Source organism: Mus caroli, unplaced genomic scaffold (assembly GCF_978045245.1).
Source record: "Mus caroli unplaced genomic scaffold, Mus_caroli_1 scaffold_16, whole genome shotgun sequence".
Lineage (NCBI taxonomy): Eukaryota > Metazoa > Chordata > Mammalia > Rodentia > Muridae > Mus > Mus caroli.
In genome coordinates this window covers 52,445,431-52,459,916 of record NW_028227271.1, presented here as the reverse complement: position 1 = coordinate 52,459,916, position 14,486 = coordinate 52,445,431, and the positions used below count along the sequence as shown (strand labels likewise).

Here is a 14,486-nt window from a genome sequence, read left to right as displayed (position 1 = left end):
GGAGGCAGAGGCAGGCGGATTTCTGAGTTCGAGGCCAGCCTGGTCTACAGAGTGAGTTCCAGGACAGCCAGGGCTATACAGAGAAACCCTGTCTCGAAAACCCAAAAAAAAAAAAAAAAAAAAAAAAAAAAAGTGCAGGGAGAGACAGACTGTGAATGTCAGGGCTTGAAAGAGGCTTATGACATCTCAGATTTCATTTTCCCAATTCAGACTTCAGTTCAGAGAACCTTCTCTTCTCTTCTCTTCTCTTCTCTTCTCTTCTCTTCTCTTCTCTTCTCTTCTCTTCTGAAAATTTACTTTTTCAAAAACAAGATCCCGAGAGGACCGGATCCATGTCTTACAGTGTCAGATTTGATTTCTTGAGGATGGGCTAGGCAGGGTGATTGTGCCACGAGTCGAGTGGACCACAGACAAGAAGTACTTCCGCATACCACAGGCACATGCTTGGCCCAGTGGACAAGGAAAGAGGCCAGAGCAACCTCTGGGCGATATCATTACCTTTGTTGAACATTTATCCTCATGTGTATATTTTTTGTGTGTAAGGTACCTGTCAGGGGATGACTTGCAGAAGCCGATTCTCTTCTTCCTTCATGCAGGTTCTAGGGGAAGAACCCAGGTTCATCAGGCTTATACAGTCCATGTCCTTTACCCACTGACCTATCTCATCAGTCCCAAGTAACGTTAATATAAGATCTTGCTGTATTTTCTCAGTTGACCTTAAATTTCAGTCTTCTCAAGTTCTGGGTTTACAGAACTGCACCAACACACTTACTTTGCAGTTACTTTTCAAAAACAATCTTCTAAGGCATCAAGGGCTCTATGTGAAATACAATATTATCTGAATGCTGACTCAAAGTAGTCCAGAAACAGGACCAGAGAGCCTCAACTTATATCTGGTCAGGGCCTGTTGTCAACCAGCAAAATCGTGCTCTCCCAAGATGCCTTTATGTCTCAAGCATAAGCCACATGGATGCCTGTGAACTTCCAGAAAGCAGCCCAGTGGAGGCTTTGCACTTTATTTGTTCTTTGGCATTTAAAACAGCTTCAGGTAGGAAGAAAAGTGCTGTGTTCAGAAACAAAAACCTGGGTGGTCCTAGCTAGTGAATAAGGTCAGGTGACTGAGATACTGTGAGGCATTTACTTTTTTTTTTTTTTAATATTGCAGAGAAAAACATTGCTTGAAGGTTATGTTAGAACACAAGACAGGAAGCTAAAAAGGAATTCAGATGACAAGGCACAGGGGCCAGAATACTCTAGTATAATTATTCTAGATTTCACTGTATAAGATGATACTCTGAGCAAACTTCAAACAAGACAGCTTGGATGTGAGGATAAGCCTAGATTATCTTAATGGATTTTTGATGGAATACCAAAATTTGGGAGCAACCGGGCTATGCTTTAATTAAGAAGTAATTCTCTCTCCAACCCATTTTTCATTTTAATGTGCAGCATGGTAGCTTGCTCATCACTTTTCTTTCTTTTTCCTTGTTCATGATAATCTTGAGTGTATTTTTTTTTTTTCCAAAGAGCATCCGCTGACAGTCCCCGGAGACCTGGTGCTGAGCTCTTATTCCTGTGGGCAAGCAATTCAGGTGATATTGTTCTTAGAGTTCAGCCATCTTTCTCAGTTTCATCTACTTTCTCAGCTGCCAACAGCCCCCTCATTTATCTGTCTGCTTCCTCTCATGCCAGGCCATTCTGAGAGGCCACTTGTCATCTTGTCAGCTTCCTTATTCCAATGGCCCATTCATTTTCCTCAGCCGTGTTTCCTTCTTCCTCGCTCTCCTCCCATGACAGCCTGGGTTGAGGAAAATTTTAAAGTGTTCAAGAGTTGACAGCACAAGATTTCGATTGGAGTAGAATGCAAAGATGAGTTGATTTAACAGCAGTGACAGGCTTTCAAATCAATCACTGCTCTTGGTTGTGAACAGTAGAAACTCAAGTTGCCTTATGGAAGGGGGATATATTGACAGACTTACTAGAAAATGATTGCAGGGTGTCTTTGTTTGTTTTTCGAGACAGGGTTTCTCTGTGTAGCCCTGGCTGTCCTGGAACTCACTCTGTAGACCAGGCTGGCCACTAACTCAGAAATGCACCTGCCTCTGCCTCCCAAGTGCTGGGATTAAAGGCGTGCGCCACCACACCCTGCTGATTGCAGGGTGTCTTAGAGTTTCTATGGCTGGTTTGAAATAAGGTGGCCAAAAGCAGCTTGGAGAGGAAAGAGTTTATTTGACTTACACTTCCATATTACAGTTTATTATCAAAGAAAAATCAGGGCAGGAACTCAAACTGGGCAGGAACATGGAGGCAGGAGATGAAGCAGAGGCCATGGAGAGGTGCTGCTTACTGGCTTGCTGCTTGCAGCTTGATTGGTTTGCTTTCTTACAAAACCCAGCCTAGAGATGGCAACACCCACTGTCTTAGTTAGGGTTTTAACACAGAGATACATGAATGATACCTTCAACCACAGGCCACTACAACCATACAAGTGAGAGTTTAGCTGTCATCTCATAGATGTGTAGCAAACTGTTAAAATTCAGGGAGGCTGAATGGGTATGAATGAAGGGCCTGGAGGATTTAAAAACTTCAGTAGTAGTCAAAGGAATGACTGAATACAGCGAAGCAAGAGAATGATCGTCACAGTGTTGTGTGAGAAGCAGTCACTGGTCATGGGATTTGTATACTATTCCAGGAAACCATGGGAGAGGGGAGGAAAACCAAGTTATAGGATGCTCTGCTAGTTAAAAAATTTTGTACAAACATTTGAAGGAACTGTGAGTGTAAGATAATGAAAAGTATTTGCCTGTGTGACTTGTTTTGTTCACAGAATGCCCATAAGGGCTCTATCCACGTTGTGACAAATGACAGCATAGTACTTCATTCTGTATATGAACTCCCATTTTCTTCACCCATTCACCTGTTCTCAGGTATTTAGTCTGATTAAGAGAAAGGCCAATGATTGACGACATATTCCGGAAAAGCTGACTGTGGGGCAGCTGCTTGTGGCTCACTGTAGGCTAACCTGTTTGCTAGTACTTGCCAGGATGCATGTCAGCAGTCCAGCGAAGAATCTGAGACCCCAGTGTTCTCGGATGCGTGTTGTCATTGTGAGACTCTACTGTAGCCACAGATATTACCGAGTGGCAGCTTGGGTTTCTGGCAGTAAGCTCACACCTAAAGAGAGCTGGAAACAGCACTTACCATGTGGCGCTACTCAAACAGAAAACTCATTTCTGGGAATACTTTTCAGCCTTCTAGTCTCTGGTTTGCTAAGGTATGTGACTCCCTATAACCTGAACAAAAACTGACTGGGAAATGTTGTAGAGGTATTTGCTGGTATAACATGTTGCACTATAGGAAGGGGAAATGAAGAAAGGAGCAAGCCTGTCGCCAATCGTCTCCTCTGTCTTAGTTCATTCTTGTTCTCTTGACCATATTGACTTTGAGTCCTTAGACTCAGGCGTCCGGATCAACCCAGCTCCTCCTCCTGTGCACACCCTTCTTTGGAAGATCCTCCCCTCCCTCTCATGCTCTGTTCACAGTCTGTGAAAAGGAAGCACTGCTCTTTCTTCAAGGTCCTGTTGAAATTCTACTCATAGCCTCGAGTGATGGTATAATGATATGCCCCCGGCACCTAGCACACCATCCTCTACTCAGCAAATGTCTAGTTTGAAATACTCCCCCTTTCTCCACTGATTTCATCCTTTAGGGAATATTTTAGAGAACAACTGTGCCAGAATTCCAGGGTGTCTGTGGGTAGCTGCTCCTGCTGGAATCCCTTTAAGAAAACCTTTAAATAAACCGGGTGGTGGTGGCTTCTTCTTTCTCCACCTTCTACCTCCCTCTCCACATGATCCTCCTCCTCAGACCGGAAGCAGAATTGAAACCTCACCTACCTTTCTTCGGCAGTTGGAGGCTGTCAACATCTTTAGTCAACCAATAGTTTGAAACTCACAATACATGACTTTACTGCCCTGAGGTCAACCGGGGCCAGTATTTAGCATTACAATACGTAGCAACAGATCAAACCTCAAGAAAAGCTGACTCATTTGTGCCTACTGAAATTGTACCTCGAGGAGGGTCTGTTTTGTCCAGATTGGTACTCCTGGCACCAGTCACTCTTCGTTCAAAGAGGAGTATTCAGGATCTGTGGCCCGTGAAGCAGCTAAGACGCTCTAGCTCTCATGGGTACACACCTGTGGTGGGTTTTTCTTTGTGCTATGCTAATCCCCAAGAAACGTTAAAAGATCCCTAGAGGAGCGGTATGTAAGGAGTTAAGGTGGTTTCTAGTTAGAAGGAACACTGAACACACTGGACTCTAGTCTCCCTTGAAGAGCTGAAATGTTCTACGTTACTATCTATTCATTCATAGCACTTAGGGCACTGTCAGCAGCTGGGACAATCAGAAAGGGACGTGAAAATCCCTTTGACCATATGCCTTCTGGAAATAACGCGGTACCAGTTGCTCATGTTGGCAAGCCACGTTACATCCTTACACTGTACAGGAATTCCCACGCAGCAGTTGTGGGCCAAATGGAAATGCATTAGTCCCTGATAATCACTAAGAGCTGATCAAAGGACATGCTCCCAGCTGGAGCTCCTGCCAGTTCGCCAGGCACTTGACATGGCAACCTCACTTAGGAGTTGCCTGTCTCATTTTCACAGGAGTGCTTGGTACCACTCTGGACTACCTCTTAGGACAGAAGACCCAGCGCCTTCCACACGCTTATCAACATGTGGAATCCCTGTGCGGTTGGGTTTGGAGGTTTGAGTAGGGATTTCCTCTCTAGGTTTAAAGTCTTGCTTTCTCCTAGGTAGGGATTGTCTGTACAATAGTTAAAAGAGTATCATGGTGTGTGTGTGTGTTTTTAATATCAGAGAAAATATGTGATATGCTGAATCTGAGGGTGTGTCTGCTTGAAACTCTAGCACTGAGACCATGGCAGCAGGAGGTCAGTTTGGGCAACATGGTTGAGACTCTGTCATAAACAGAACAACACACAGTCACACATCATGAGGCCAAAATTTATAGGTCTATCTGCAGTATGGCTTACATGGCATTGAAAACAACTGTGATTAGAATTCATGTTTAAGTGGGAGTGCCCATTTTATCTGCCAAAAAAAAAAAAAAAAAAAAAAAAAACAACCAAAAAACAATGCTGATTATGGTATGATGTTTTAATACAGACACACAACACAAAAAGACCAGAATGACTGGTCATCTCAGGTGCGTAGCATTTTACAACGTTCAAGATCCTGTTTTCTATTTATTTCATACATCCAACTAATTAACTGCAGCTATAGCTAGCACACTGTTACACAATCTCGGCCATTATTCCTCCTACCCAACTACACTCCTGTACCAAGATACCACTCTCTCTCTAATTCTCCCTCCATCCCAATGTCCCCAGACCAGGCAATACCTGAAGTTCTTTACCATATCAAGCTTATAGCTTCCTATATGTATGGAACATGTCTGACTTTAATTATATATTTACATATTTCAGTATATATATTTCATACAATGTATCTTGACTATATCCACACATTCCCCAACTCTTTCCAGACCCATCTCTACTTCTCAGTACTTCATACTTACCTTTCATTCTTGATAGGCCAGTGTCCCCCAATTTGTGCGGCTCCTGGATATGGAGTATGGTCCACCAACCAGAAACCACACCCTCTAAAAACACCTGACTCTCCTTCCCCTAGAAGCCACCACTTGTCCAATTTCTCAGCTGAGGGTGTGGGCTTATGAACCCCTTCCCACTCCAGGCTTATACGCTGATTGGGTTGATTATATTCAGGTCTAGTGCGATGTGCCCGACTTATGTCACTCAGTTCTATCCACATTGCTTCACATGACAAAATTTCACCTCTTTTAAGGTTCAATATTCTACCATGTACATATATATTCCTCTTTTATACAGTGATCTGTCAATGGACATGGATAGGTTGTTGCCATCTTTGGCTAGTGTGCTTTTGTAGGCATGTGCATCTCTTATTTAATGTACTGACTTCAGCTCCTTCAGTAATGGATCATACTCAAGTTCCATTTTAATTTTCTGAGGAACCCATATCAGTTGCATAGTGGCTTGACTAAGACATTCCTACCACCCGTATGAAGGTGTTGCATTTTGAAGTTTCCCCCAAGGCTCCTGTATTTTAAACACTTTCTCATTGCTTAGTGAGGTTCTGGGTGGTTGTAGGCAATGACTGGTGGAATCTTACTCTTTATTCAGCCTTGTCTGTCCTAGAACTCACTCTATAGTCCATGCTGGTCTTGAACCTGGAAAAATCCACCTGCCTCTGCCTCCTCTTGAGTGCTGAGATTAAAGGTGTGTGCCACTACTGGGCCTCAAAAGACATTATTTTAAGAGGAGATATTACCATTTGATCCTTGTTATGTATTTCTACAAAGTGTCAACCTGCCTTTGGGCTAAGATTTTATCACAGGTGACTATTGAAGGACCAACCCTGAGAATTCTGAGAGTCGGATATTTCACATATATTTAGCAATACATAGTCAAACTAAGCAGAAGACTTTAAAAAGACCTTAAAACTGCTTCAAATATTGCCAATTATGCATGTCAGTTGTTAATTCGTTGTAAGTTCATTTTCTGGGAGCCTAAAGAGCATTCAACCAGAAAGCCTGACCTAGTGTAGCACAGGGTGTGGATCAGCACAATTTCCCTTGAGGAATTTACCCTCAGCTGAAATCTGAACAGTAAGCAGCATTTACTGCCTGCATAAGCAATTCACCCTGCAGACAGCGAAGGCAGTCTGCTCAAAGGAGGGACTGCCAGTATATAGATACCTTTAGTCTTTCCAGTCTCAACACTCCACCATGATCAGTCCTGAAAGCAGCCTATTTGTTTCTTTTTTAGATACTTCTGTATTCTTTATGACATGTGATATTCAAGACTTCGAGACCAAATTGTATCATCACTGAGAAAATCAAAACCCAAGACCACATTAATGCTAAAAAGCATAGGGGAATTTCAAATCCTGGTCCATTTTAACTGCAAGTATCAAGGCTAGTTGGCACTTCCTCAGATTCAGGTTAACGGTGGCATGGTGCCAGGGATTACTCGCATTTTACTGCAAAAACACATTTAGAAGCATCAATGTTACTGCAAGCTTGTGGCAGTAGACTCCACCATTCACCCATTCATCCATTCAGTTATTACTGACTGGGAAGCAAGAAGTCAGAAAACACTTTGCTGGGAGTGGGCCATCGATCTAGCCAGTCTGTCCTAAGGTTCACTGGATGTGTGACCGAAACGGCAGCAATGTGAAGTACAGCCACACAAAATTTGAGTTGTAGAAGCTTTTGTTCCACCTATTAATATTCCATTTAGACTTCTAGCTATACTGGTCTTTCTTTACCTGTCTCTAGGTCCCCCTTCTGCAACACTTGACCCATTTATTAATCACCCTCTTCCCTGGTCTAAATTTTCAAATCTTTTATTGCTCAGAAACTCACCTTCTCAAAGAGGTATATTCTGACTACCCTACACTAATACTGCAGCCAACCAACTATCTGCACCTATGACTTCAGTTACTGTGTCTTGTCTCCCTGTCGGACACTAAGCACTCTGCTTAGCTTTAGAATTACCTTAAGACACTGCTGCCTTTCAACAAGCTGTCAGACAATGGTCAGTAGTATTCATGGAACTACTAACTTTAAAAAAAAATTCACTTAATTAGCACAAAATATTCCTAGGTAAAGCAAATGAAATATTTGGCCATGTTAACTTTTTCAGTCAATATTTCTCTTGAGACATATCATCAACTGAGTATGTTCCAAAATGTACAGCTTGAAACACAACTTTTATTAGAAAAGTTATACATAACATAGCATTGACTATTTTCAGGAACAATATTAAACCCAATAAGCGACAAAAACTGGACTAACAAAATGTTTAACAAGAAACTAACGACCTTTCTATAATCAAACATTCAATTATCTACAGTGTCTTTTTACAAAGGGGACATCCATGGTTACAGGCACGTCGTATTGAAAAGAAAACTGCAAGAGCAATTTTATACAATTACCATTCTCGAGAAACTGAATCATTAAAGTAGTAATTACGAGTTCACAAATTTAAAATATTTCACATAATTTTAAATTACTGGGTATACATGGAAGTCTTAGTTTTAAAACTGATTTCCCCCCCATAAAAGTGCCAACACTTAAGCTAGAACTTTTTAACATAATTTTGTCCTACAAAGTGAACACGTTCTGATATTTATATAGTCACATAATTTCTGGTGCTATCTGGTCTGTTAATAATAAAGCCTTTATTAGGATGTTTTTCTCCACTTAAATTATAGGAAACTGATACAGGATTATAGTTGCAAAGTTATTAAAAATAAGTTGCAAATACAGGAGTGTGCAGCCTTGGAAAAAGATGAATACTAACATTTATAATAAATATCAGAGAAGCCGTTAGTTTTTCCAGCACTGTTTGCTTAAAGGAAGTCAATCTGGTGTAGTCTCTCATTGGTTTGCCCTTCAGCAGGCAGGGGAATTTCTACTTCCATGATCTCATTATTCAAGCAAACATCTAAACACCTTTGAGAAAGTGATCAGCAGCCCCTGAGGAGTCAGCCACTGTAGACGTCTGATCATTCTGAGCTGCACGTGCATGCATAGCGTCAGAGTTCCTAAGACTCGCGGAATGATTTCAGAACATAATAGTCGGAGAAGATCAATCAGCACAATCTCACAAGTCCTCGCTCATTATGGGTTTACTTTAAAACATGATCAAGAAGACAAGCACGATGCTCCACACACTATCCCTACTACAGTGCTTAACCAGACCGTTGGTTTCACTGATGGGAAGACATTTTTCTCTTCCTGTCAAGGGACTCAAACCACAGTTCTTAAAGTGTCAGGCATTTTCCTAGGCAGGTTTTCCTTTTCAACATAGTAATGGAAAGCTAACATAAAAATGGTGACTTTTGGCTGTTACTCCATGTTCTTACATGCACCCATATTGCACACATCTGTTCTGAACTGTTAAAAGTCTTCTGGGTTCGTGGGGTACTGTTTTCTCCAGGAATACAAACCCAACCCAAATAAGCAGTTTCCCTTAAAAATATGGTTGACAAAATTAGAAACACTGGGGGGAAAAAGAAGAAGGAAAAGGCAAAGATTTTTGTACAAACAGAAATCTAAAAACTTTCTTAAAGGGTTTTGGTGCCCTGCACACGGGGGCAATTTGTATGTACTAGTGAGTTATCACTAGCTCTAACACATCTAGCTCCTCAGATAATATGGAACCGTGGTCCAGGGGTTGCAATGATGTCACTGTACGGCTCTTCCTGTGTGAGCTCGATGGCTTGCTGCTTTTTAAGAACCAAAAAGCTGTAGAACTTTGCTGCTGCCTGTTTTCGGTTTGTGTTTCGACATAGCTCAAGCAAACTGATAGACTCTGCTCCAGTTTTAGCAAGAGCTCTCTGAAATAGAACAAAACAAAGCAGATGATTTCAAGTAACTCACACACAAAAGTAGTAACTAGAAGATACAATTTTGGCACTGGTCAAAGTGAGCTCCATTTGGCTGGAGCTGAGACTGGACATTCATGTAGTTACACAAGTGGTTCCCATGCTAGGCACTAAGGTAAAGGCCACCGCATATTATCTAAAGGCATACAAAGTTCAAGAAGTAAGTGAAGGTGCTACAACAGAGATGTGAGTTAGCAAAAACAAACGCTCAGCAGATTTTAAAGTGAAAACAAAACCAAAATCAAACCAGCCCTGATAACCTCCCAACTCTAAGTACCATCCATTCCCATGTGCAGAAATGAAGGGACTTGGCAGAACTGTCACGGGGGCTCCAGCCTCCCCTGTATCTGGAACCCGAGCTGAGGTTGCTGACTTCTGGTGCTCTATGACTTAGCACATGGCCTTCGCTAATCAAACAAGACAGTACGAAGCTGCGCTCCCCACACAGCACCATACATCAGATTTTTAGGATAATCATGGCTACATGAACTACACGCTCTAGATTTACCCCTGGCTTAACACTTCATGTATGTAATTAAGATGCTTTAAAACAATGTAGCCCTGGAGAAATTCCTAGCAAGGCATGCTTCAGGGTTCTGGGAAAGGACTCTTTGTGGACTATGCTGGCATACCTGAAGACCGTGAAGCATCTGCTGAGTGCGCTTGTTCCATCTCCTTTCCTCTTGATCCTGATCACCCCCTGAAGCATCTTCATCCTGAATAAATGGCCACCAGAATTGAAAAAAACTGCCTGCTGAAATGATTACTTCCCCATATCCAGAAACCTTTTGATTAACAGACTCAGCAACAGAAAACTGCCATCTTGCCTTTTCAAAATCATTTGCCATCTGCTATGAACTCTAACCATAAAGGATAGCTCTTGTAAGCAAACACTGCACATAATGTCTCTGCAATGTTCTACAAGTCATACAACATGGACTGTTGAAGGACACCTAGTTAAGAACCCTTAAACAAATAAGTAACTGGGAACTTTAAAAAAATAATAATAAAAATAAATTACAAAAGGCCCTTGTGCCAGGACTCAAACCACATTAAGTGCAATGTTTCTTTCAATTATATATAGCTATTATAAATAAATAACAGCAAAACACCAAGACGTGCAAACACTGGATGGTGCCAATCTAGATACTGGGAAAAGTTCGTTGATCTTTGATACTAACTTTGTAGTGTGATATTCTACATCATCACTGAACAATATCAAAGAGCCTGCATTGTATCTGAGCAACTCAAGATTGTTTGTTAATTATTAATATAGGCTTTATTTTACCTGAACTGTCCAAATAATTTTTTTGAACCCTAAGGTAGTACAGGCCAGGAGCTGCCATGTTGCCCACAAACACTGGTATTACACAGCACGCTCTAAGAAAAGCTAGCAATCAGCAGCTTCACCTAGAATGGCAATCGTGTTTTAACACTGCTTCACAGGAAAATCTGAGATGACACCATAATCTAACATTTGGGAAACTAAATTTTAGTTTAAAATACATTACACGAAACAAAATTATCTGCTGTCACTGATATGAAGATAACTAGAAACAAATGGCTGTTAGTAAACTGAATTCAATATATAAACAAGGGGCATGAGAAACAATTTTAACATTTCATTTAGTTATCTGGAAAAAAGTGTAATGGTAAAGGTTTAAATAGACACATGCATGATAAAAACTTTAGAGAGGACCTTACATAGCTGAAGGAGAAAAGGGGGGCATGTATAAAACATCTCCACTCTGTAAAAAGTAATAGTGCTCCAAGCTCTACTCACATGAGCCAGGGCTAACTCTGGATTAATTAAAACAAAACTGAAGCTCAGACAAATGGAGTATGTCTGCCTACTTGATTTCTAGGCCACAGGCAGGTTAGACCAGAGGCTGGCTTTAATAGCAGTAAGAATCGACTACTGACCACAAGATGATAAAAACGCAGCTATAAGCCATTTACAAGTCTAGCAACAATCTGTAAGGGCAATCCCCTGTCTTTCCTGAGGGAAAGTTGGAATTACAACAGCACAAAATCCGATGATTCACTACACTAAGAATCTAGTTTAATTTTTATTCTTTTAAAACTTTTAAAAATAATTTATTTCATTCATTTTACATCCTAATCATGGTTCCCCTGTCCTCCCAGCCCCAATACCAACCCACTCTGGCACATCAAGTCACTGCAGGACCACATTTCACTGACCTGATGCCCAAAACTGGCTAAGCTCAAACAGGAAAGGTCAAGAAGCTCTGCCACACCAGGCACAGGAATGTCTACTCGCTGAAGAGCTCTACAGCGTTCTTACCTCCTCCTCCTCTTCTTCTTCCTTCTCCTTCTCTTTCTCCTTCTCCTTCTCTGGTAGGAGCTCTAACTCTGGGATCAGCTGACAGATATTTGGAGGCTCCTCTGGGGGAAGTTCTACTGGTGGTATTTCCATTTGCTCTACCTGCTGAGGCTTAAACAATAAAAGAACAAAGTTAAAGATGCAGGTCTGAATGGTAGCTGCTCTAAAATGCAGGATCAGATCAACTACTTTAAAGCTATCACAGTAACTTACTATCCATCCCTCGCTCTTTCAGAAAGACCTTTGGACTCAGCAGCAGGTAACAGGGACAAGGACACTGTTTCCTGAATTCATTTATACTATTTCATTTTTCGTTTTTCTTTCGTTTTTTTTTTGAGACAGGGTTTCTCTGTATAGCTCTGGCTGTCCTGGAACTAACTTTGTAGACCAGGCTGGCCTCAAACTCAGAAATTGGCCTGCCCCTGCTCCCCAAGTGCTGGGATTAAAGGCGTGCACCACCATGCCCGGCAGCTGTGTGTACTGTTTCATTTGGAGTTTAAGGTAACTGAGGGCATTAGAATAGTCTTTAAGAGACAGACTACCAGGAGAGCAGTGGTACAGCTACTGCTCTGTGACCTCTTACTGACAAGGAGAAAGAGCTCGGACTGACAAGTCCTTTCCAGCATAGGGCACAGAGAAACTTCTCCAGGCTGGCAATCAGCTGTCCTGACAGGAGTTTCTGATGAGGACTGAAACAGGAGCCTAGTATTACCGAAGACCTGCTTTCCCTTCAAAATAATTTATTCCACAGACTTAAAATCAGACATCCTAACATGATGGCTTCATTCTAAGCTAGTTTTTCTATTCTAGCCAAAGACTGCAGTTGTCAGTTATCACTTCATTGGTTTTCAGTATATACTTGAATATACCAATCATTTAATAACTTGTCCAGTACTTGAGAGATGTTAAGAATTTTCATATAAACCAGTATGGTTCAGAGCCACTGACCTCACAGATTAATAAGGTTACTCATTTTGGACCACTCAGAAGCAAGTCTATTCACAAAGAGCCAAAAAGTCTCTGCTGAGTGCATTAACAGCTTTCCCCATATGACAAAGACTGTGCTCCTAAGTTCTGCTGTCATTTTCCGGATCCACTTCCAGATCTAAACCAAGAGACTCCTAACTCAGACTCCTTAAATGCCTCTTGCAGCTAACTGCATGACCATCTCTCTTTCAATCTTTTTCTTTTTCCTTACAGGTATTGAAGGCTCTGGGTCTATTTGTCCGGCTTTCCGCTTAACTCCTTGAGGGGGTGGTGGGGGCATGGCGGACTCTTCTATGGTTGTTCTGCTGGCCTCCATCACTGAGTCCTGGAGGCGGCTTGGCTCTTCTATAATGGGCTCATCTGCAATTATCACAAGAAAAGAATTTAGTTTTCAGAGTTTTGGGACAATCTGCTTCTAAGATTGGTATCTTAAGAAAGACCCAGCTAGAGTTACTTTGCCTAATGAAGAAAGCCAGTAAGTAAAGCACACAGGTGATTCCATTTATAACACTGCAAGCACAGGGGTTGAGGAGAAATGTTAAGGTAGCTCACTCCCCTGTCCCAAGCAGATATTCTTCTAACTATCCCTTCAGTCAGCAGAGTCCTACTGCTTTCTGAAGGTGAGGAGATCCATGCACTTCCATTCCTCCAAACCAAACAGCCCGCTGCCCCCTCATCCTAGAGCACCTAGGTGCTCTGACAGCACAAAGGTGAAGTTTAAGACATTTCAAACTTCAGCTTGGAATGCTCCCAGAACTAACCGATGACATCTCGCTGCGGCTGCGGCTGCTGCTGCTGTGGCTGCTGCTCCTCTCTGGGAACCTCTGGATTCTCAAACTCTTTGAGGAACTCATCCAGATTATCTGCCTCTCCCCCTTTCCTTCTCTTCCTAAGGTCTTCTGGTACAAGTGGGGTAAGGCAGCGTGTGAAGAGCTATGGAGACAGAAGCACAGCATCAACTGTAAAGCCCCAGAAGGGAAGGCTCATCGCCTTCCGCGCGCTCTCTGCTCGCAGGGAGGAACGCTGCAGTTCAGTTCCTAAGCACTAAGCAGCATGTGCGCATCTTAGCAGTTTTACTTCACGTTCTCACATTTGTTCTGAAAAATAAGTGTTCAAATTATAACTGCAGCCATTTCAGAAAGTGGAAACTGGTATCTATTAAGCTTCAAGGTTTCTCATTTCTCTCTGCAGCTATTTTCATTGATAAATCGAACATTCAACCTGTCACAGTGCTCAATAGTTTACATTGTGCTTGTATTCACAAGGTTTAACTACTATGTGAAATCTTACACAACACCACATAACACTCTTTTTTTTTTTATGAGACAGGGTTTTTCTGTGTAGCCCTGGCTGGCCTCGAACTCAGAAATCCACCTCCCTCAGCCTCCTGAGTGCTGGGATTAAAGGCGTGTGCCACCACGCCCAGCACCACACAACATTCTTACTTATTAACAAGCATGTAAAATACGTGAGTATATCACAGATGAAGAGCACCTCATATTACACAGGTACATGTGTAGGAAAACCACTTGGTTTTCCTCAAATTTTACATTTTTGCCTAGAAAAAAATAATGAACCTACTGAAAAAAGCTAATTTTAGATTTTTATTAGCCTACATTCATATAAATAGGGTTTATTATGA

At 41.8% G+C, this 14,486-nt stretch overlaps 1 protein-coding gene across 1 annotated transcript in view; it reads right to left on the bottom strand.

Annotated features, from left to right (window-relative positions):
- Window positions 1-7,814: 7,814 nt before the first annotated feature.
- Rad21 (RAD21 cohesin complex component) overlaps window positions 7,815-14,486 on the bottom strand; it is a 27,975-nt gene continuing 21,303 nt past the window's right edge. The window contains exons 10-14 of the mRNA XM_021183432.3: window positions 13,606-13,777; window positions 13,056-13,204; window positions 11,819-11,968; window positions 10,146-10,229; window positions 7,815-9,465 (exon numbers count right to left, since the gene is read on the bottom strand). Coding sequence (XP_021039091.1) covers window positions 9,274-9,465; window positions 10,146-10,229; window positions 11,819-11,968; window positions 13,056-13,204; window positions 13,606-13,777 — 747 coding nt within the window. The 3' untranslated portion in view covers window positions 7,815-9,273. The remainder of the gene's footprint in view (window positions 9,466-10,145; window positions 10,230-11,818; window positions 11,969-13,055; window positions 13,205-13,605; window positions 13,778-14,486) is intronic.